Source organism: Dryobates pubescens, chromosome 6, assembly GCF_014839835.1.
Source record: "Dryobates pubescens isolate bDryPub1 chromosome 6, bDryPub1.pri, whole genome shotgun sequence".
Lineage (NCBI taxonomy): Eukaryota > Metazoa > Chordata > Aves > Piciformes > Picidae > Dryobates > Dryobates pubescens.
The window spans coordinates 17,124,621-17,148,283 of NC_071617.1; the positions used below are offsets into that span (position 1 = coordinate 17,124,621).

General features: G+C 37.2%; 1 protein-coding gene across 2 annotated transcripts in view; it reads right to left on the minus strand.

Annotated features, from left to right (window-relative positions):
- Positions 1–846: 846 nt before the first annotated feature.
- TMEM181 (transmembrane protein 181) overlaps positions 847–23,663 on the minus strand; it is a 36,949-nt gene continuing 14,132 nt past the window's right edge. For both annotated transcript variants that reach the window (XM_054162678.1, XM_054162679.1), the window contains exons 2-17: positions 19,582–19,685; positions 15,394–15,449; positions 14,123–14,210; positions 13,406–13,534; positions 12,173–12,333; positions 10,746–10,826; positions 9,677–9,776; positions 8,843–8,973; positions 8,141–8,232; positions 7,112–7,169; positions 6,358–6,460; positions 6,208–6,259; positions 5,551–5,633; positions 4,407–4,496; positions 2,187–2,253; positions 847–1,271 (exon numbers count right to left, since the gene is read on the minus strand). In XM_054162678.1, coding sequence (XP_054018653.1) covers positions 1,193–1,271; positions 2,187–2,253; positions 4,407–4,496; positions 5,551–5,633; positions 6,208–6,259; positions 6,358–6,460; positions 7,112–7,169; positions 8,141–8,232; positions 8,843–8,973; positions 9,677–9,776; positions 10,746–10,826; positions 12,173–12,333; positions 13,406–13,534; positions 14,123–14,210; positions 15,394–15,449; positions 19,582–19,685 — 1,474 coding nt within the window. In that variant the 3' untranslated portion in view covers positions 847–1,192. The remainder of the gene's footprint in view (positions 1,272–2,186; positions 2,254–4,406; positions 4,497–5,550; positions 5,634–6,207; positions 6,260–6,357; positions 6,461–7,111; positions 7,170–8,140; positions 8,233–8,842; positions 8,974–9,676; positions 9,777–10,745; positions 10,827–12,172; positions 12,334–13,405; positions 13,535–14,122; positions 14,211–15,393; positions 15,450–19,581; positions 19,686–23,663) is intronic.

Genomic DNA, 23,663 nt, shown 5'->3' on the forward strand with positions numbered 1-23,663 from the left:
ATACATTAACAAGACTTTTGAGAGTCTTTCAGAGCAGCAGACCAGAAAAAATTTACAAGAGTAAATCACAGTTACAAATACATGAATAAACCCCAAAACTTTCAGACAGGTCAAGTACACGAAAACCAAAATATTGGAAAGAAATGGCATCCACTTAAATAACAGAACAATAATGTAAGAGAAAACCAACTTTTAAGTAAAGAAGCAGCAGCATTGTACTAGGAATACTTAATTCCCATATAAAATCTGCTCCAGCACAGACTGGGATACAGATAATGAAAAAAATGTGCCAGATAAAGTTTCAATCAGTACAGGTGATGACTGTGGTATGAAAGCTGAACTATGGACAGGACATACTCAAAAGCTAACTCTCATGCGTGTTCAGCACATGAGCAACCACAATTGTTCCCAGGCTGTCAATTAACTATCTATTAATACAACTTAAGGAAAAATTCTGATGTGGAAAAAGCCTCTGGAAATTAAATGTTGGGAAATTTGAAATAGTAATTCTCTAAGAAACTTTCATACTGCATTCTCTGTAACAATCTCCTCCAGCATATAAAAAAAAAACCAAACCAAAAACAGCACAGGAAGAAGAGTACTGGCTTCCTTCTGAGATTTGTTGCTGCCTAAGTATTTCCGTTTCAAAGGGCTGTTAAAATAACAAAGCCAGACCCAAATCCTTCTGTTGTGGCAGTAAAGCATGTTACTAAACACATTATACAAGCAAGTTTGCACCGAGGTGATTTTGTTGCACTTGATTTTAAAAAATGGCTTTAAGTCTATAGGACCTCTTCAAAGGAAGAATGGAAGTCTGTGTTTTCTTGCATTAAAGGGAAAAAAAAAAAAAAGAGGAAAACCCCCTGATACACTTCATTCCCTGCCAATTTTAAAACTGGTAAATAATCAGTGACACTTCTGGATGAAAACAGACTTACAAGATTTTAGTCCACGAGCATCCTGCTATCAGGCATTTTACAAGATGCATAAAACATTATGATTCTTAAGTTTTCACCATAATCTTTTCAAGCATTTCAGTTTTAACTTTGTAAACAGAAATAGAAGCAAGATGTCCTTCCTGGGAGTTGGTGTTCAGATGACAGCAGACTGTAAGGAAGCCAAGGAAGTTGTCCATCTAGGAAATCTTCAAAATTGGTTTAATTCAAGCTGAACAAGTCTGTCTGCATCAGTATCAATCACTGTCTGATTCCTCTTTATACTTGGCTCTAATAGCTTGGCCATTCTGAAGTGGCATTTCTTCATAGTCACTCCTGTGAAACATAATTGTTAAAATTTCTGACCATGGTGTTCAAATAGGAAGTCGAACAAAATATACAGGAATGTTCTAAACCACATTGAGGCATCAGACTGTTATTTGGGCAATACACCGGTACTTGTTTTTATTGCTTGTTGAGATAGGAACTATACATATGATCTCTCTCAGAGGATGATCCATAATAGAAGTTATTCCAGTAACTACAAGCCACTTTTCACAAGGACTTCTACAGAAGCAAGTCGGTACTACCACTACTCGTCTGACTAAACAAAAGCAAGCTATCTCAGCCTAGCACAAACTTGTCCAGGTTACTGTTGCATTAACCCCACCCTCACTGTTCCAGACACTCCAGTCTCTTTGGTAAGAGATGAAAACATCAGGGGCAGAGTTTGTTCAGTGTCCAGCACACAGACACCTGATCAAGATACATTTTAACTCCTACTATAATTCTCATATTACATGAACTCACACAAGTCCAGGGAGCTATGCTAGATTTCATTGTTCTTATTTCAGAACACTTAAGAACTGCTCTCCTTCCCTGAAATATTTACATATGAGCTGCCTCTTTGCTAACTTCGCCCATTTCCTGCAATCCTTCCTGAAGTCCTTTCCTTTCATAGCTCTTGCTGCCTTCACTCCATGACATTTCCAGCATCCTAATACTTTCTTACCTGTTTGTATCAGTGCCATGGCAATCCCTTTTAGAAACCAAAAGAAAAAAAGAAAGAAACCCAAAATAACATGCATTCTCATTGCGTCATTGCATTTCTGTTTCAGAGTAAGGCTGTATTTCTGCTCCTTAGGCAGAATAATAATGTACAAATCCTTCACTTATTTAGTGAATATGGAAAAGAACATTACAAAAAAATAACACTAAAAGTAACTCTCCATAGGCATTGTATAGTCTTACCCATAAATCACATCATCATCTGAATCATTCAGCATAGAAAAAGCAGGATTGTCTTTCAATTGTGATTCTGGAAAATACAATTGAGAGTTAATTTAGCACATTAAATAAAGAATCATAGAATCATTTTGGTTGGAAAAGAGCTTTAAGATCATCAAGTTGAATCCCCCGATTATCTTACTACCAAGTGTGGTGCTAAATGATGTCTCTTAGCACCAATCTATGCATCTTTTAAACACCTCCAGGGATGGGGATTCAATCACCTCCCTGGGAAGCCTATTCTGGTGTTTGAGAACCCTTTCAGCGAAGAAGTTTCCTCTAACGTCCAATCTAAACCACCGCTGGTGCAATTTGAGGCCATCTCCTCTTGACTTACTACTTGTTATTAGGGAGAGGAGACTGACACCCATCTCACTACAATATCTGTTCAGGTAGTTGTAGAGAACAGTAAGGTCTCTCCTTAGCTTCTAGACTAAACAGCCCCTGTTCCCTCACCAGCTTCCTTGCTCTTCTCTGGACCTGCTCCAGCATCTCAATGTCCTTCTTGCAGTGAGAGGCCCAAAACTGAACACACTCAAGGTGTGGCCTCACCAGGACCCTTGGTCCTGCTCATAACATTATTCTCAGTAGGGGCTAGGATGCTGTTTGCCTTCTTGGCCACATGAGTACACTACTGGCTCTATACTCAGCCAGCTGTTGAAATAGAGAGATGTGGCTATACTCAACACTGCAGCAACGGACTTGGCAACTTCCAAGACAGTCACAACCACAATTCAACAAAACTGTATCCAAATAGGAATTCTCTCCTTTAAGTTCTTCACCCTTCAGCCACAACATCCTAGTATTCTTAAGAGTTAAGGAGAAGAAATAACTCTCATTTTTAGATAGATATTGTCCACGTTGTACAAGATTTCCTCCCTTGTGCAGTTTCCTGTCACATAATTTCAGTCTGCACATAAGAGTAATTATATCAGATCTTGTTATTCTTAATCATTCAGAATGTATGTTCACATGTCTTTAAAAACCACAGGCTTCTTTAACTTCTTGGTTGTTTATAAGATACAAATGTAGAAGACCAAAGTTGTAAACCTTTCTATGCAAGTCAATGATTAGCCAGTTATTTTTCATTGTTGTTAACAGAAGAAGGAAGGGTGAAAGGAAATGCATACTTTCCATTGGCTACATGACCATTTCCTCTACCTCCATTTCTTGTGTAATCTGCACTTCTTTAGCTGCAGTTCATATTTATATGCAAGTAAAATGCACTCCAGCAATTTGCCATAAAATTTTTTTTCCTGGCAGCTTTTTATTTTCTGCCTTCTTGCAACTCAAAAGCAAGTTTTTAGCTTGAGCCTCATTTGGCCATTTCTCTTGTCTTTCTTAATGGAAACTCAGCAATATTCTGTAATAGTTACATCCAAAGAAATTCTAAGAAGATTACAGAAAGGATCAGCTCTACCATTTACTGCCTTCCTCCTGCATACTCCAGCATATGATACGACAGAGTGCTAGATAATCTCAGCTACATTCCCTTTCCCATGAAAAGTTGGACCAGATGCTCTTTCCCAGTTCTTTCCAACTTGAGTTATTCTTTGGTTCAATATTTTAAACTCAACAGTTAAAGCTGAGAACACACTCAGTGTAAGCACTTGTTTTACAGATCTTTATCTATTAAAGCGGGATAATGCTTTATAATCATTATGTGAGTCAGACTGCATCTTCTACATAGGGATGAAAAACAGGTGCCACCAATTGCCTTTATTTCCCTTCACACAGGCCCTGTGCAATCCTCTCCCCAAAGCAAGTTCCCCAAAATACCTCCCATGTTAGAGATCAGCTCCAGTTCTACTTTTCTAACAACGTGCTACGTATTTCAGAGTCCGCTTTGCCAGAACACCAATATATTAATCTTTGTTAGAACAAAGTACAAATGAAGTATTGTTGCTCCTTAAGGATTATGAGCCAGTAAAATTAGTGCATTACATGCAAACATTATTTTATCAGCATGATCTAAGTGCACAGGAATTCAAGTCTAGCCAATCAGTTGTATACATTTCATATTTCAGTTCCCGTTTCCCAGACTAATTTGCTCAGTGGACCTTATATTAACTGAAAGCCAACTGTAACAGTAACAAGACAGACAAAATGTCAAGATGTTACACAGCATCTGCTAATAAGGCAGCTCTTGTCATTTAAGTTTGACAAAAAATTGCTTACACTTACCATATAGTGCATTCTTTGAGGGGGAGTACACAAAGGCTAATGTGTAGAGATAAAAGTTCAATAAACCATAAAATGATAAGAATTCTGCTGGTAGTAAGTGTCAAGGATATTGCTCAATGAAATTACTTACATATTAACTTTGGAAACAAGACCCAACACATACTCAAGCTGTTTTGATGAAAGCAACATTTAACTTACTGATGTTTGAGAGTACAAACACCTAAACAAAACTGTATGTTTAAAATTCAAAGACAATTAATGTACCTAAGCTATTTCAAGGTAAAGCTCCCACTGGAGACAAAGCTTTAACCCAGGTAATGTTTGCTGAGATAAGGTCTACTTTTGAGTGGTGGAGTGCATGGTAAATTGAATAGCTTTGCCTGCAGTTCTAAAAGAAAGCTGAGTAAGGAGGGTGTTCAGTTATTGGGGCTTTGTTTGATTGGGAGGGTTGTTTGTTTTGTTGTTCTGATTGTTTTCAAAGAAGTTCTTCCTTGGCACTACAGTTGAGAAGGAAGGAGAAAGGACTGCCTGTAGATAGAAATCTGAATGTAATCATTTGGGGTCAGTCACACAGGCACTTTCAGAAAGTAGAATCAACTAGGATCTTATACATAGTTCAGGTCGAGCAATACAGTTTGTAATCCTGTTTGACAACAAACATAAGAAATAGTCTCTCTCAAGTCACTTAAATTCTCTGCTACAACCTCTTTCACATGTAGTCTTGGGTCAATACAAAAACATATTTTGAGTGGTTTCTAAACTATTAATTTCTCAAATATTTTGGTACACCCCACGCTGATAGGTAAGCAACAAACTGAATTCATGCAGCAAATACAGCCAAATTTGTCACAACAGTTTGTTAAATTTACTTGAATGCTTGCCTATCTACACCTTCCCTCTTTCTGAAGAGTATAAATGCAGATGTGATTAATGTGATGTAAACAAATTACACTGGAACCATCTCAGTTCAGAATTTTTACAAAGAGCCATTACAAAATGCTGACATGGAACCTCAATCAAAATGGACAGAACTTCAAAAGCCCACCTAGAAGTCCAAGGTCTCAAGTCCTAGGTACATCTCTTTTAAATACCTTCTGCATGAAAACAACATTCCTATGTGAGCAGTATCACAACACAAGGATATAATTCTGATAATGAGTCGACAGCTCAGCAACAAAGTTGTCCTGTAGAACTTGTGCTCCGAAGCGTAGGTAGAGTATAACAATGCTGTGGAGACAAGTTAAAGCTTATAGGTATATTGTGTCTTTAAACCACAAAATTAAAATGGTAGCTTGATAGAAAAGTATAGGAGAAAAATAACTATGGCAACATGCTGACCCTATATTTTCAAACACATTTGCTTTCATAATTAAAAAATGGTTATGTTGTGATTAAAAGTCAGCAGTCAATAAGGGTAATGCAGAAATACCGCCCCCCACAATCTATTTCCCTCAAATCTCATCCACTACAGACAATCCAAAAGTCACAGCAACTTGAATTAACTCCAAGGAGTGGGGGAGACAAGTATTAACAATAATCTAAGAAACTAAATCTAAACTTCTGCTTTGACTAAGTGAAGCTTACAAAGCTCCAAAAGAGAGGAATGGTGCACTGCAGACCACTCAGCAGTGTGGTAAGAGAAATAATACAAGATTAGCTTTAAAAGCCTCAAGAAGGACTGAAAATTTAAGAAATGCTTGCCATAACAATCATATCAAAAGACATTTCTCTGTTTCAGCAACAATTTTATTCTCAACAAAATGTATTCAAAGGTTATAAAAGTTACCTTGAAAAGCCTTACCTAATGACAAGCACTACGAAGGTTAACGCAGTTAAGAATTTTAACCTGAGATCTGAAAAAGATTGAGAAAAGTTGTCATCAGTGAGTTTACACCCCTACATCTAGGAGAAGCAAGCCTGTTTGGGGAAGAAACAAATAAATACTCCTTACCAACATAAGGCATGTTACGAAGTTCTGAGCATGCCCTCACTATCAGGAACAAAAGGTAGAGAATGTATGTGGTTGCCACCACAAGGAAGAAGATTTTCATTCCCTGTAAGAAGAGTGTAAGTTTTTGTTCTTTAAAGAAATCATTATTCCCCAAAGCACTTCACAGAACAGTCCATTTATTCAGGAAAAGTAGGCTCAGGAAAGAAAGTACAAAATGAAGTTGGCTATACTTCAAGGTAGGTTGTTTTGGAATATAAAGAAAGAATGTTTAATAGAAGTTATGATTTTGTTCACTGAGTTCACAGTGAGCTGAATATCAATGATTTTCTAAAAACACACCCCCTAAGAATAACACAAGGATCTGTATAAATCACATCCTCCTTCACAACAAGGAAGTCTGAAATATGCTAGAGCAGAGGATCTTGGAAGGAGTAAAGACATACAAAAACTAACTTAGTAAGGGGCTTTAAATTTTTTCTTTCAATCCTAACAGTTATGAGTCCATAACTAAACTTGTGGTGTTGAGTCTTCATCTTTTGCAAGACTATTTACTCTTCTCATTGAGATGGAGCTCAACATGGCCTATGCATGATCTAAAGCAAAATTAGAGGTACTCTAGTCAGAATATGACCATCTGATCAGCATTTCCTGTTTTCTAAACTGTTGTAGATTGAATGAAGAATGAATCCCACCCTCCTTGGTATTGCCTAACTCCACCTGATAACTTAATAGCAAGTAAATATTTCTGACTTACCTGGAAATTACCTGTGTCAACCCTGTATTGATATGTAGGATCATGTACTTCATTAACACTAGAAAAGATTCAAAATGACAAAGTGATACTTACACCATTATGAAAGACAAGGTCAAAAAGCCATACTGACCAAGAAACTCACTAACAAACAAGAGGTTTAAAGTGACTATGCAGAGTTTATAACTACAGATTTTGGCTGTATAAATTGGTGCAATGCCACTGATTCCACAACAATTTACAACACGGAACATTCTCCTTCCCAAAACCAATTTTGATGGAATGTGAAGGATGTCAGTTGTAAGCATGTCTTATCTCCCCACTTTTTAGAAATGGTATAATCTTGTCAGTTCCTAAAAGCCTTCAGGATAAGAATTATATTTAAGAAATTACTGAGGTGTAAGCCCTTCCCTCGTAACCATTCTGCCCATGGACATTAGCATGAGCATTTCCTGCAACTGCACTGCTTTCCGCAGCATGGCAAAGGTTAGAAGTTATCTTACTTCTGAGAAGTAAATTAAGAGACAAATACTTGAAACTAAAATGGATTAGGAACCACAAATGTACCAAAAGTAAGAAAGATTTCTGGGTGACATCTTTGTTAACACAACAAAATGGAAAAAAAGGGAATACTAAACCGAGCAAAAGAATAGTTTTGAGGAGAGATAGCATAGCTTTATTGTTAGTGTCAATACGAATTGTGCAGGTTTGATAGTTGTCTGGTCAAACTGTGTAAGAGTTAACCACAGAGGAAACTGTTGCTTCAAATACTAAAACCTAGGGAGCCATAACATTGACAAAGTAGCGATTTCTACATCTCACTCTGATTCATGAAATTACGAACTACTTGATCCATGGGGAATTCTGTTTTCAAATCAGTCACAATATTGCAAAACAGAAAGATGTACAAATCTGAATTCTATTCCTATATCACAATCAGAGCATTAAGAAACAGATGCCACTAATTATAATCAATTTTCTCATTCATGATCTCTCAGCTGTTACTTTTGCATTACATTTTAAACTACTTACGTTTGCCATATTCCCAGTGTAACAGAGGCCAGCCACAACAATCCAACAATAAAGAATTTGGGCAGGTAAAAAGTTAAGCACTTCCTTTCCCCCTGTTGATAAATAACAGTGTGGTGAAGCAGTGAACCTACATTTCAGGTTTCATTACTTCTTGACAGAATAAAATAATCATAATCTTTGTTTCATTCAGCATGAACTAGATTAGGAAACTCACCTGTATTTTTATCAGCACAAGTGGTTACAGAAGACACAAAATTGTATCATCATTTGTGTTAATAAGATGCAGCAGATTCCAAGCATTCTGTTTATAGGGTCCCATATATTTTACTGATACTGCAACTATAAGAATACACTCCAGAATTCATATTTATCTTATGGAATATTTTCAAGTTGTTTAAAAAATTATCAACCACCATGGACAGCAATAAAACCCTTCATGCAAGAACACAGCCTAACAGCATTATAATTCTGAATACTGTCTTGCCATACAGTGGATTGTCTCATCTGTCTCATTCAGGCATGGCAGCTTCATGACAATCCACCACAAAACATTTCAACTCATTTCATGTGTCACAAGGCATTTTAAGAATAAAATGAATGTCCCTTTTAAAAACATGTGAGTTAATTTTTGCCACCTTTTGAGAGAACTGAAAAAACAAGCACTGTCTTTTCAGTGAGTAGCAGAAAACATTGCACCCTCACCTGCACTCTTATACCATGGTAGACACAAAGCCAGAACAGCAACAATGCACACAGAAACAGCGACTGGAATAGATCATCCAGCATTCCAGGAAACCAGCTGTTCACCAGAAAAGAAAGGGGGAAAAATGGATCTGCAACAAAATAAGAAAAAAACAGTTACACAGAGGGGGAAAAGCACAGTCTTTTCCTTTATGAAAAGTAAAGCAGAATGCATCTTCAGAGGGACAACCTCCCCTAGACTTTTCAAATTACACCAATAAATTAAACTGATGTTTGCTGTATCTTAAAGTAATTCACTAAGAAAATGATACCTCCAGCAGCAATCCTTTATGCTGTAGAAATAATCTGAAATGGTTGACAACACTTCTAGATTGTATGTTTTATTACTTCATACTAAACCACTGTTCTTGGTGATGACCTAAAATATTATCATGCAATGACTGAAGGGCAAAAATTCTTTTGATACTGCTAGGGAGTGCTAGAATTTGATGCAGTTCACTGGACTAAAAGTAGCCTCCATTTTTAACTAAAGCACAAGTCTCTGAAAAAATGAAGATGACTCAGCAGACAAACACAGAAACTGTATTCACATGTTGCTGTTTGAAAGGTTCAGTGTAACTGCAGCCACCTATTCCAACCAGAACTTTAAACAAAAGTGCTGATATTCACACGACTGAGAGGAATGATATCCATCCATTCATTATGCCCTTGAATTTGATACACTTAAAAGGATTATTTAGTTCTTTTTACTTTTCCAAAGCCTTGTAACAGCTGCTGGAAATGCAGACCAAACTCCTTTTGACCCTCTTTCTAAAAATTCCAGAATACAAGTACCATTGTAAAGTAGCAGGAGGGGAAGGAGAATGGACATCCATTTCTGTTCAATACCCCAGTCTCTCATGGAGAATTTCCGCAGGGAATGTGCAAACAGACACTGTAAAACAACAACAAAAATTTCTAATGGAGGAATAGTCTGAAAGGTTTTACCACAGTTAAGAAATAACACAGCACCTTGCAAATACTGTGGTGTTTCATGAGTTCTTTGCACTGAGAACACTGTAAAATAGCCACATCTCCCAGCTTTTACTTCTGCTTCACCTTTGCTGGCTTATCCCAATACAAATTACTTGATTTCTCAAGCAAACTGAGAAGGAAAGCAGGTAGTACTGTGCAAATTAACAATGTATGAAGAGTTGCTGCCTGTTTACTGATCACATACTACTAACAACTTCTACTTCAACTCCATTTCTAAAAAAAACAGATTCCACATCACATTCATAGTTGCTGAGTGACATCATCTATGTGAGGAAAATGCTATGCAAGTGTTCAGTACTTTAGTTTCCTTACTCTGAAAATTTTACTTTTTACATTTTATGTTGGCCTTTTTTTCCCAAACACTTCCTTTCCAGAAGCCAAACCAGGTTGGAGGAGAGAGTGGCATGATTTAGGTTGTAAGGGACCTCTACAGGTCATCTGGCCCATCCTTACACAAAAGGCAGTGATGACTTCAAAGTTAGATTATGTTTATGTTCAACTGAATTCTGCTCATTTTCAGAGGCAGAATGCCCACATTCTGGGTGTTTGGTTCCCATGCCTGAGCCCAACTGTGATGCAAAAATACCTTTTTCTAGCATCTAATCACAATTTCCTTTGTTTAAGCAAAGTTCTTTTTGTTCAATTCAAAGTCAGTTTTAGAAAGACAAGTTTTCCCACATCCTCTTTTCTTAATGTCCCTTCAATACCACTTGTAAAAACATAAAAGTAGCAACTATAGAAATATTTTTAAAGCATTTTTTTATGCTCTTTCAGTGATAGGTCACCTTTGCTGCCTGAGGTTAAGGTCCTAAACACAGCACTACATAAGAATCTTATCAGCTCCAGAAAATGTGAAACAAAATCTTACCGTGACCATAAAAGTAAGCACTACAAAGACGAATCGGAACCATATTTCCACTTGTGAAAAAGTTGGATTGTATGTCTTCCACTAAGAAAACAGAAGAAAAACAGCCCGCTGAACATCCAGAATTAGCACTTTCTGCACATACTGAAAACTTCCCTGGCTTTTCAGAACGTAAAGGTATGACCAAATTTCACCAGGTTGCCATGGAAAGACAAAGACAAATCCATACTCATAGGACTATCTAATGAAAAGTAACCAAAGCAGCCTAATATTCCTGCTTCTCTTTTACCCTGGCCACTTCGGTAACGTACCCATTGTGCTGTCATATGTTAAAGCACTTCTCAGGACAAAAATATAACATTTAAACCAAGATCACCATAAACCCTTGTAATAATAAATAAACTGACAATTTTAGTTGCTGCAGGAAAGCAGGGCTTTGGGTTTAGGTATTTTGGTTTTGTGCCTCAAAGGCAGCCTGCAAAGCAAGATAATAAAATGTACAACCAGGAGTGCTCAAACACTTTGTCCTGTTTGAAATCTGAAACTAAGCAAAGGGTTTTTAAGTTTTTTGGGGATTCTTCCCCTTAAAGCTTATTTTTAATGGTGTGCTTTATGCACTAAAATATTACAAATATTAATATTCAGGAAATTACTTTATAAAATTTATTTCTGCTTTCCCGTAAAGCTGTGCTTGCTACCTGCTCTGACTTTCAAAATGTTGTAGTCAGACTATTCCATAGTAATCTGTATTATACATTTGGCTTAGTTCCACTTTCTCCCAATGTAAATGTTTCTAAATTTCTTTCTGGAGCCAATCAGCACACACTGATAATGTGTTTTATAAGCAAGCTTCAGCACTATGAGCTGGTTATTTCACTACAGATTATTTTAGTGAATTTTTTTTTTTAGCCTGCTTATTTTAGCTGAATAAACACTTTTCATCATAAGCACTGTAACAACAACAACAAAAAAATTATATATTTGAGTTTGTTTCATCTTTCTAGCCCACTCTTCTGTGAAGTCTGGAAAAATCTTGCTAATTCAGCTACACCTCCTGGAAAGACTGGAAAAGATACCATATTTTAGAGTGGCAACCTCTCTATAAGCAAATGCAGAAAACTGGATGTTCCAGTCTAGCTTGTCTATTAAAAATATCTCCCAGGAATGAGACTAAATTTATCTGTTCCAAAAAAAACCAGCATTAGCAGCACTGAAAGAACAATCTTTCTTTATAGAGTTATAAAACTGGTCTAGACCCTTATTAACAGCAAATGTCATAATAGTTCCTCCCATTAGTAAGGACAGAAAAGTTAATTAAGATGCATCTTTATGGTTATATTAAGAAATGAGATAATCACAGTTAAAGCAGACTTCTACAGCATCAGTAATTAAAAGAGAATTATTTTGCTAGTATAAAACTTCTTACTTACTGTGAAAGTAACATTCTTGATATCGTACGAGTACGTAAACTTTAGGTCTTCAAAGCTAACAAATACGTTGTACTGAGTGTAGTTCAGGTAGCCAAGGTGAACAACAATGATTTCACTGCATTTCTGTGAATACAAACATTGAAAGAATTGTATATGAAAGCCTTCAATTTATCCCAAAATATAACTGTTGGTATACGTTGAAGAATATGTTTCTAAATGGTCAGATATTGATTATCATAGAATCACAGAATTGTTTAGGTTGGAAAAGATCTTTAAGAACATCAAGTTTGACCTTTAACCAAGCACTGCCAAGTCCAATCTTGATCAAAAGACTCAAGTAAGACCCACAGATAAAGAATTTATTGAAAGATAGCAGGCAAAACAGAAAAAAATGATAAAGTCAGCTAGCAGAATCAAAAGATGAACCAATAAACAAGGCTAGCTTTTCCTTTAAGCTGGTGAAAGCAACTGCCTGCAGCACTATGAAGGATCCAAGTAACTGTCAGTGAAGCCCCAGGGTAACGAGACTGTCAGCAACTGTCCTAACTCCTTTCTAAAAGTTAACAAAAGGAAAGAGAAAGCCCAAGCATGTTGCTTTTGGCACTGTGTAATTAAATCTAATGGTATCTAATTTCTGCATATATTTATATATGTGTACAAATCTATATAAAAAAGATTTACTCTGTACACTGACTGCAAAACCCCTTTATCTATGCCCTTCCTAATGGACTTGCACCTGGAGAAGCTGGTTTGGATGTCTCTAGCCTTAAAAATTTCACTTAAAATTGTACTAGAAACTCAAAACTTTTAGAATTCCTTCACAGGTGGCAAGATATTTTGCTTTTTCAGAATACAAGATACCAGCTGACTTCAAACAGACTCACTGCTAAGTGTTAGAGGAAAATGTTTTCATCTTTGGAACCCTATATCTAACATTTCAATGCAATATCCCTTTCTGCTAAATGTGTTTAGGTGACTAAGCAGGACACACTGCTTTGCTGACAAAAGAGCTAGCAGAGTCTTTAAGGGGTAATAGACACAAGTCACAGAAGTAAACAGAAAAATAGGTAGGTAGTGTTACTGGCTAAGCTGCAGTTAGAAATAAAACTATACTCCAGAGTGTTTCCTGAGACATGCTTAAAACTTGTACTCTTCTCATTTGCAGTGCACTGTAACATGCACGTGGATAGATTTACAGACAAGATACTGCATCAGTCTTGTTTAAGCAGATACATACTTGTGCACAACTAAGTAACCTCGTCCGATTGTGAACTTGATTATTGACATACGGTGTGCTTCCATCCTTCACCACCCCCAGTACTTTGACTGTCATAGTAACATTCTTTTTGAGGGATACTGTAACTAAAAGAGAAAACATATAACTATCGCATATGCAGGAATGAAAACTCCAACAGAGTCCCAAACATAAAATACATATAATATCCAGAAGTTCCTCAAAGTTATTCAGTTATACTCTACTAGAGAAGGGGTCCAATATATTAATCAAAAAGCCACAAGACTTTTTATTTATATAATTATGTAATAAGTCACAAATGCCCTGTATTGAATCTTGACAGATTAACAATTACCAGTACAGCATTTCTCACACATTTACAGGGAAGGTTTATTGAACAATTAATATAATTACAATCCACACATCTAAGTCCTCCCAAAATCAAGGAAGAGAGAGACATAGATTCTCTAAATATTGCTGCTTTCACAGATACAACAAGCACCTTATCCCATATGCCTGTTGTTTCTATTTCTCAAGATGACTACTGGTCCATGTCTTTACCAGGGGCAGGGAGTGGAGGATGAGAAAACATATCAGATGTAAATATTACCAACTCTAGCCAGAAAGCAACAGGGCCACGTATGTGACAGATGAAATGAAAGACACAATGTACAGGTTGCTATACCAGTTTCACAAGAATTAGGTAAGATACTCACCATCCTGCTCCAACTCAAGTATGCAGGTCAGCCACAGCTGCTGATTGTAAGTAGACAATGGTGGTGAACTTAAATTAAAGGGCTTCAGCTGTAAAAACAACCCACAAGATTAGTACCAACCATTATTCAGTTACATGATAGACCTGCAGTTACAATGATGAAAGTCTTGTGATAACATTTTTGGAATAGATTTAGTATGTTCTAATTTGTGGAGAGTATGATAAGCAGCTCAAATATAAATCTCCCAGAGAAGAAGCATGTATTTTGCACAGCAGTAAGGAAATGTATGTTTATTCGAAGCAAATAAATGCAGCAACTATAAACTGATCTGAAAAACAAAATCCCGAGACCTATCCTGAAAACGATGTTTAGAACTCTGCACACTTTGACCATATGAAAACAACAGCTATTTCCCACAGGGTTTTCTAAAAATCCCACATTCATTTCAAAAGTATGGAAGAGAAAACCTACAAGCAGGAAAGACTTCTCTTATTTGATACAAAAATATGCTTTGGGGAAAAAAAACCACCAAACCCACCATACTAACAGTACCAACTCAAATATATATAGGTGACTAACAGACCAAAAAAAGAGAAGCTTCAGTGTAAAGAAAATATACTTAAAAAAAACAATACAAACCCCCCAAACTAACAGAACCTTTTTAGCACTTTCACAAAAATTACATTAAATATTAAGCTGACAGCAAAGAGCTAGACAGCAATAACTGAAAACCAAAATATGAAAGGTCTCAAGATGAATGTGAAGGTTCATTTTAGGAAGTCAGTTTCCATGTCTTGGTCATGTGAGAGTGAACAATCACAAAGAAGAAGGAAATATTCCTTCCTAGCTGATAGATGAGAAGATCACAAGAAGGGTAGCTTTAGTTGCTACCAAGAGCATTGTTTTTCAGTTTATGTCCTCAGTTCTGTATCTGGAGCCCCTACAAGAATCTCCAAAGTGATTTCACCAGGAAATCCCTCAACACTCGAGTATTACTTTATCAGAAATTACTCTTCAGAAGGGTCACAGAATTCTCTACATGGTTACAAAAGTAAGAGAACAGAAATTGCTGCTGCGCAACTTACGGTATAACACAGCGGTAGTACAATATTGCACATTGACTTTCTAACTGGAAAGCATCATGTGGCCAAGAAGCTTTCCAGTAACAGTTTAAATACCCACAATAATTATGAGGAAGGAGGGGAACATTTAACACTACTGTTGTCAAATAAAGCCACTCATGTAATTCAATTATATTTATTAACTCTTACCTTTAGGCTGTTATTTGAGTGAGTTCTTGCTACAGAAGTTTCAATTACATTAGGACCTACAGAATGTGTAAGAAGGAAAAAACAAAACACTGTTAAGTATACCTATTACTGATAAGCAATGACATAAATATAGGATTTCTAAAGATAGTACAAAAAACATCCCTACAAAGCAAGTAAATAATATCCCTCTCTTCAGATGACATTTCACTGTCATTAATAAACTTGGCCTTTCTGCCATAGTATTTCTAGGCATGATTGAGTAGGAAATAAATTATAAATCAAGAATTCCACGTCAAAAGCCCTGTATACTTTCTCTAAACTACTACAGCAAGCCAAACAGCATTTTTCCCAAGCTAAGCTGTATGCTGCAGTCACAAAAGTACCCAGCTACAGAAAAAGCAAGCTATGAGGGGTCTGTGCCTTAATATGCCACAAAGCACCAGCGGCACTGCTGTTACAGCGATTTGAACCACAACAAGTGCTGCAAAACACACCTGAAAAAAAGCAGTGTATTTAATTGCACTCTAAGTTTCTATAGACAAACTACTACCATTGCCTGATTGACACAGAACATAGCATCCATAATGCATTGCATTCGAGGCTAAGGTACCAGGGCAAACACATCCCATTGTGTTTGAATGCATGATGCTAATGCCTTTTTTTATGTAGGTGTAGTATACTCGCTTGCACAACCACAGTAACAGTACTTTATGGCTAGTGCTGGATCTTCATTACATTGATCTGTTCAAGCCAAGATACCAACATGTATGTTTAGTGTTTGTTTAGGAATGCTTCTCAGTCTGCTCTGATTAGGCTCCTCTTTTTCTACAGAATCTGGGGCAAAATGTATTATGTATATCATTGCATACATAAACATAACTGCATAGAAGTTCTATAAACAATTTCTTCTAAAACAAACAATCCATTTAATCAATGGAGTTTCATGTCTAATTGTAACAGGAGATAGTCAACTCATTAACAGCTTTTTTATGCAGCCACCCCCCCAATCATTCTGGATACAGATATACACACTTAAAATGTGCTGATCAACTGCATCTATCCACTCACATTCCACCTCTACTGTATGCAGTAAATAGGAAGCAATAAAACAACAATTTACATTAGGCCTCCAGAGGCCATCTAGTCCACTCTCATTTTATTACATTAGATTGCTCAGGACCATGTTCAAGTCTTGAACATCACTAAGGACAGAGATTTCCACAACCTCCCTGGGCAACTGGTTGAAGTATTTAACCACTCTACTGCTTAGAAAAATGTCCTAACATCTAACTGGAATTTCTTGTGTTCCAGCTTGTGTCTGTTGCCTCTTACTTTATTGCCATGTACCTCTGACAAGAAGCTAGCCCCATCTTTTGTGTATCCTCTCATAAGGTTGTTGTAGACATTTTCCCTTAGCCTTCTTTAGGTACGAAAGAGCACATGATACTGGGGAGAAGAGGAGTGCATCCTTGTATGTACATTCACCATAGCACATGCTCATCCATGCACTTGTACATATGTGAAAGGATTAAACCAGAAAAACAAAAGGGAAGAGTAGGAAAACATCTGTATCTATATACCAGGACATGAACTAACACAGACGAGATGTAAAGGAGGTAGGGACATAGACAAGACATGTATGTGTGTACAAGGGTCACTCTCGAGGCATCGCAGTAAGATTTCTCTGCCTGAATGGTGTCTTTTCTCACTTATTTCGTCTAGCAATTTAATATATTTTATTAATCCTCAAAAACTGCTGTTTCAGCCACAAACTTAGGATTAAAAAAATCATGCAAGAAAGGCAGTTTTTCACAGAGACCATGGACTTGAAAGGTACCACAGAGAAACAACGGAAAAGAAGGAAATTAATAAATGAGCAACATAGGATCATTCCGTGCAAGAAGGTTTTTAGGTTAGCTGCCATGACAGCTCTAAACATGCAGCATTGCTTTGGCTTCTATAACCACTCTAACTACAACATTAACCATCTCACAAGCTTTCAATGGCTAAATGAAGAATTTCACCCATCACATTCAAAGCTTTATAGCACAATTACAATTCAATTTCACTAACCACCACCCACTATAATGTTAGCTCTGCATCACTGACGTACATATAAACAAGGCAGACTTTTGGGAAGGTGCTTTTGTTTAGAAAAACATCATTCAATTTCAGTAAGTGCTCACAGGTAAGTCATTGTGTTTCAGTAATGAAGTCTTAACAAAAACAACAGAGTGAGCCTTTTTTAAGTCGGGGTTTTTACTATTAGATATGAACTAATATTGAAGAAGAGAGATCATAGTCCCAGTTTTTAAGAGTAACAATCAAAAAAAAAAAACCAACACCCAAAAAACCAACCAACCAAAAAAACCCCCAACCCCACCACCACCAAAAAACCTCCAAAGAGGTTCTATTGCTGTAACTGTTGCTTCTCTAGTAAGCAATATATTAATGCTCTCTAAAGCAACTGACTGAAACAATGCTGTGGTTATATTATTAAAAAATGATGATTACACTGTTACTGTTTTTCTTTTAGTCTTGTTCAATTAACAGAACCACATCTGAAAGCAACCTTGAGGTGGTGAACAGGAAAAATGCAGAGGTACAGAAAATGAGCTCTGCACCTTGGATTTTCCTTGCAGTTGTCTCATCCCAAACACAGCATAGATCCACTGGGAAAATGAAAAGAATGTGAGCGTAACTTGGGAAAAAAACACAACCACAAGTCTGCATCTGTCTTGGGTTACAAGAAGTGAAGAGTAACAGCCACCTCAGATTCAACTGTCTTGTTTTCTCAAATGAGAAGCAAGACTTCTGCTAGAACTCCCAAGCTGCACGTAGAGATGTTGAGTACGGCAATGGAATATTCCAGAAGCATAAAAAAATATGGATATAGAACACATAGAATAAACCAGGTTGGAAGAGACCTTCAAGATCATCACGTCCAACCCATCAACCAATCCAACACCACCCAAACAACTAACCCACGGCATCAAGCACCCCATCAAGTCTTCTCAAATATATATCTATCTCACTTTTTCATTTACTTAGTGGGTTTGGTGAGTTTTGCTCAGGCTGCACCCTACTGTTGGTGCTCCTCCCTCCATTCACTGGAAGCAAGAAGCTGTCAACTAAAGCCATGAAAATATCACAGTAAGTGTTCAGTGGGTGTCCTCCCAAGGTAAAGAGCATTCTTTCAAAAATAATTAAGTTGTAACAGTGAACTGTGTTCACACTTTGTCAACAAAATCATCCAGCTAACCCATCATACCCAAGAATCCCAAAGCTGTGCCAGCTCCTGAAGGGGATCACAGGCAAGTCATGAGACCCCTGCATGGTACAGATGACCAAGTGCTGCTTACAGCAGCCCCTGGACCAAAGGCAACCACATCCTCAGATCACTCTGGATGCCAATGCAATGCAACATACCAACAGAGGTCTCTTTCAGGCTCTGCTACTGATTAGCATGGAACACTCAGCTTTCTCTTCTGGGAGTACTGCTTTTCGCCTAGTCTCATGTGAAACAACTTTCTTGCATTTCTTGTGACTAGGCAATATACAAACACAACTACAAATAGGGTTCATTTTTCAAGCCAAATAGCTAAATGACACTAAATGAAGTAATTCAATCTTTTTTTCCTCTATCATTCGTATAACATACTGTTTTGTAACTGTATCTTTACAGTATTTTAGTGGCCAAATAATACCCTCTAGGCAAGTTACAGGAATATCAGTGTTTAACTTCTATGAACTGAAGGTCTGTTTGGACCTTAGGCTGCTACAATAAATCAATCAACAGAAAATAAGGTTTTATTTCACAGACAAATTTCATTATTTAATGTCAGTATGAGGAATGCACTGCCTAGCAGGCACAGATGGGCCTTGTAGACCAAACAGCTGCCTCAAATTAATTCCCACTTCTTTCCAAGGCAGGCAGGAACAGATTAGGAACAGTTTTACTTTACTGACTCTTCCCTACAAAGCAGGTCCAAATGCCAAATTCAGGAAGGTAGTGCTCCTATGAAAAAATGAAATGGAAGAAACACTTCCACCTCCCTGTCAAAAGTAAAGCTTCCTCAGACATCTCAGGGGCAATAAGCTCATTAGCATTTAAATACATCTGTGAATACAACAGGTTTAGACAAAGCCTGCAAGAACTGTAATCTTTTAAAAAGACAATATCCTTACCTGCTATTCCTATGAAGACTGTCAGACCAAAACAAACAAAGAATACTACAAACACCAGAACAAAATGCCGTTTGGACAGCGTATATAACCGCATCGGTGCCAGCCTACAAGAAGCAAAAGAAAACACAGAATTAGCTGGTTTATTATAGCATATATTTATTACATTAGCACACAGTATTTCTAAATGGGGGGGGAAGAGATTCCAGTCATTCTCCCATAAGAAAATCAAACCAAACTCAGAGGAAACACTCAGAAAAAAAATATTAATGCTGCTTCATACAGCAAGGGCAGTTATTAGGAATTATTAAGCATATGTATGTACATGCACATCTGCACACCAAAATGTAAGAATTTTGCCCATTTTTTTACCTAAGGGTTTTCTATTATACTAAAAGTTGATCAAAAGCATTTTTTAGTTCATATGTTAATAATTTAAACATTGAAAATACCATGCCTCCTGTAATGACAGATTAACCTAAAGGGACTGATGTCACTAGCAACTCTGTTACCTGCACAGGATCTGGAAGAGTTTTCTACACCCTACGTAGGTACTTCGTCCCTGCAGGACCACCCCTAACAAGGACTAAGGCAGAACTCCAGATCTGCTATACATGCAAGTTCTGCATTTTCCTGAGCTCCATCAAAGCTTGGGAAATAGAAACCTGAACTTATTATTTCATACTTAAATACAAGTACACATAAAACCAATGACATTTTTTCACAACTGTTTGGTGGTTATCATTAAGTAAAAGACAAATACAGAGGGGAAAGAAGTATTGAAAGGACCAACCGCATTCTCTTGCGAACAGTTACTTGCAGTTCTGTTAGCTTAAGGAAAATATGATCATGGAATTAATTCCACAGCCCTCCTCTATCATCCTTTTTGTTAAGTGCAGAGTTTGAAAAAGATAAATTCATCATGTTTCAAAACACAGCCAATATTTCATTTTGAATTATGCCAGAACCGAGCCACCATAGATCTGATTTTTTTACTGCTGTTCCAGCAGGTATGACTGTAGAAAGCTGTACATTTATATGGGAAAGCTGTAGGATTGGGCTGAGGGTTGTTTTCTAAGAAAGCTACATATCATGGAAAGAAGTGAAAGCACAAGACTTTAATGACTGTGCTCCCTTTCAGCTTGGAATAAAGTTCCTTTTCACCAGCTGAATGGTGCTCTTACTGAGTCAGAAAGCAATATAAAAAAGTGGCAGTAACCTCTCCATAAGCCCAGCCTGAATTCTGAGACCAGGTACTCCATGCATGCATGCCTGGCAACCCTCAAAAGCAAGGCAAAAAGTTCCCTCTGAACCAGCAGTATGATTTAATAACCTCATTCTCTCCAAATGAAGCTCTACAAAAAATAATTACTTTATTTCTTTACTGTAAAGTTTGAAAGATCCAAATTTTAATTTAATTCACAAAGGATGTGGGGAAGGGAAGAAAAATCCACAGGAAAGAACTTTAAGTGACTTTACATGTTAAAAGTTTGCACAAACTTGCCCTCCAGGACGCTGGGCATAGCACCTGCAAACACAGCACCTTGCCACGCACTATTACACAAAGCAGAAACCCTGCACCAATCTAAGCAGTCAGGATAACTGATTGTGCAAGCAAAACCAGTAAATTGTATATGAAATGTTCACAAACAGGAATAGATCAGATCTTTGACACAGATCATCACACAGAAGTCTCACAGACAAATATGATTTTAAATTGACTTGGGAAAATGCCAATTAATAGAGGCATTTCAAACCACAACTTGTCTGTACAACTTTTGCAGGGATCTAACTACAGTATTTTCCTTAAATCCGTGTCTACTGTAAAGCTATTACATTTTTACCAGTACTAAACTAATAAACTAAGGTCCATTTTCCCATCTGTTAAGCGGAAATCTTGAGTTCCACAGATGACCCAGTATTCCTTGTCTGCCTAAGAACATTATGCACAGGATATTATCTTAAGATACAAAAATATTAATCTTACTCTAAAATTCCTTGATTTTTAACAATGGTACGTAAACATTAATATGCCTAAATTAACTACAATGGTTCAGGTGGATACATGCTTCATGGAAGAGAATACTGAGGATCACTCAATACATAGAAACGAGGTCTGGATGGGAAAGTCCATGTGTCAAGAATAGCTGACAACTGGAAGAGTATTGCATACATGCAGGAAAATATTGCAGATGCTTGGGCTGTTCTTAACAGCTTATATCTGGGCATCCACTTAACAGCTACAGTCTGAGGCAGGATGGTTCTGCCTTGCTGTGCATATTCTTGGCTCTTTTGACAAGCCTCCCAACTTCCACATTTTTGCAGACATTTCAAAATGCATATTGCAAACACAAAAGCAACTTCATCTCCACAGGAAAGCCACAAGAGTTGACCAGCCAGCCAACACTCACAGCTATGGGCAATTACCACCTCAGTTTATTCATATACCAGAGCACAGATATGCTTGCAAGCTTTCAAAGAAAAATGTTCCAGACATTGGCTTATTCTTTATTCCAACTCCTCTTGAGGTGGTGCAATACCTAGTAGTCAAAATGGCTAGGTACACACACCTATCTCAAAACAGCCACGCTGGTGCTTAACAAAGTGACGAAACCAAAAAGAGCAGGGATAGATTAGAGTTTTCTTTTGTCATACTGTCACTTATGAAATCTCATTTAAGCCACTGATTGTACATGCTACTTTACAGGTTAGTAAGGCAACATGGGCACTTTCCATAAGATCAGATGTAAGAACTTGGCTACATTTATCATGACAGCAAACAACAATGTATAGCATTCCTATCAGGTGATACACTCTTCGTTGCCCCTTGCTGCAGTAACAGAATTCCCCTGTGTGGTTTCAGTGTTACTTTTCAAACTATCAGCAGCTGACACACAGCAGATGAAATGATCTTCCTGTATGTTCATTGTTTGACATCTGCCTTTTGGAAAGAGATTATATTAAATTTGTGAATATATATATATAAGTGCAAGCTGATGACTCCCTGTTGACAGCTTCTTTCTTACATTTGAAAGGCCCAATAATGAATAAACAGGTGGAAAGGTATTTATGGGAAACATAAAAAAGGCTCCTCACTCTGGAAGCACCTGTTCAAATTAGTAAACTGTGCTTTGCTTTAAACAATCTAGACAGGCAGCCTAAAGCTCAAGACTGAATCCTGCAGATTTTTCAGGCAGCTTTTACCACCTACGATCAGCTTTATCTTAACTCAGACAAAACCAACAGATTTTACAAGTAAATTAGATATGTCTCAAAATAACTGTAAAGGACCATTAAACACTGAGACAGGGAGAAATATTATGCTTGGATATCTCAAATAGTAGTCAGTAAAACCTAAACTGCACTAATGAAATCTGTGATAGAGTGAACTATGGAAACACACGCTCATAAAAACTGCAATCTTTCAGCAGCCATTCACATAGGTTAAATCTTGCTCGTGGAGTAAAGTTTTGGCTCAAATTGTCAAGCAAGACATTTCTCAGGCTGTTCCTCATCTTCAAATCACTTCTCATGTCTGCGTAACACAATCTTTACTGAAGACCGTTGTGGAAAACAGCCTTTTATACAATAGTGCTCACTTCAGACTCTCACTTCACAGGTGGTATGGCTGTGACAAACTGGGATTAAGCAATAGGAGTTGGGATTAAAATCAGAAGTAACTCACTTTTACATATACCAGTTTCTGACACACTACCCCAACTACTCTATTTTAGGCTCACTCCCAAATAAAACCATCAAACCAGCTTTGATTTACATGATTATATATGGTACCTACATTCATAGTACTGGGTTTGTCTACAGACTGCACTTTTCTCAAGGTTTAAAGACATTGCTTGCTTCAGTACTCCTCAGAAGACCTTGAATTTCTTCTTGGCAGATGTGTGCCACAATGGTTAATAGCTAATGAGACAATACACAACTACATAAAAAGATGCATACAATTAACAGTACCAAGTAGTACTGCTACATGCCAACTAACAACTAACTGCGACTCTGCCAAATAGCTTATGTGCACAGGGTGAGTTTGGCATTTTTTAGTGTCGTTTTTGTTGCTTTCATTAAGG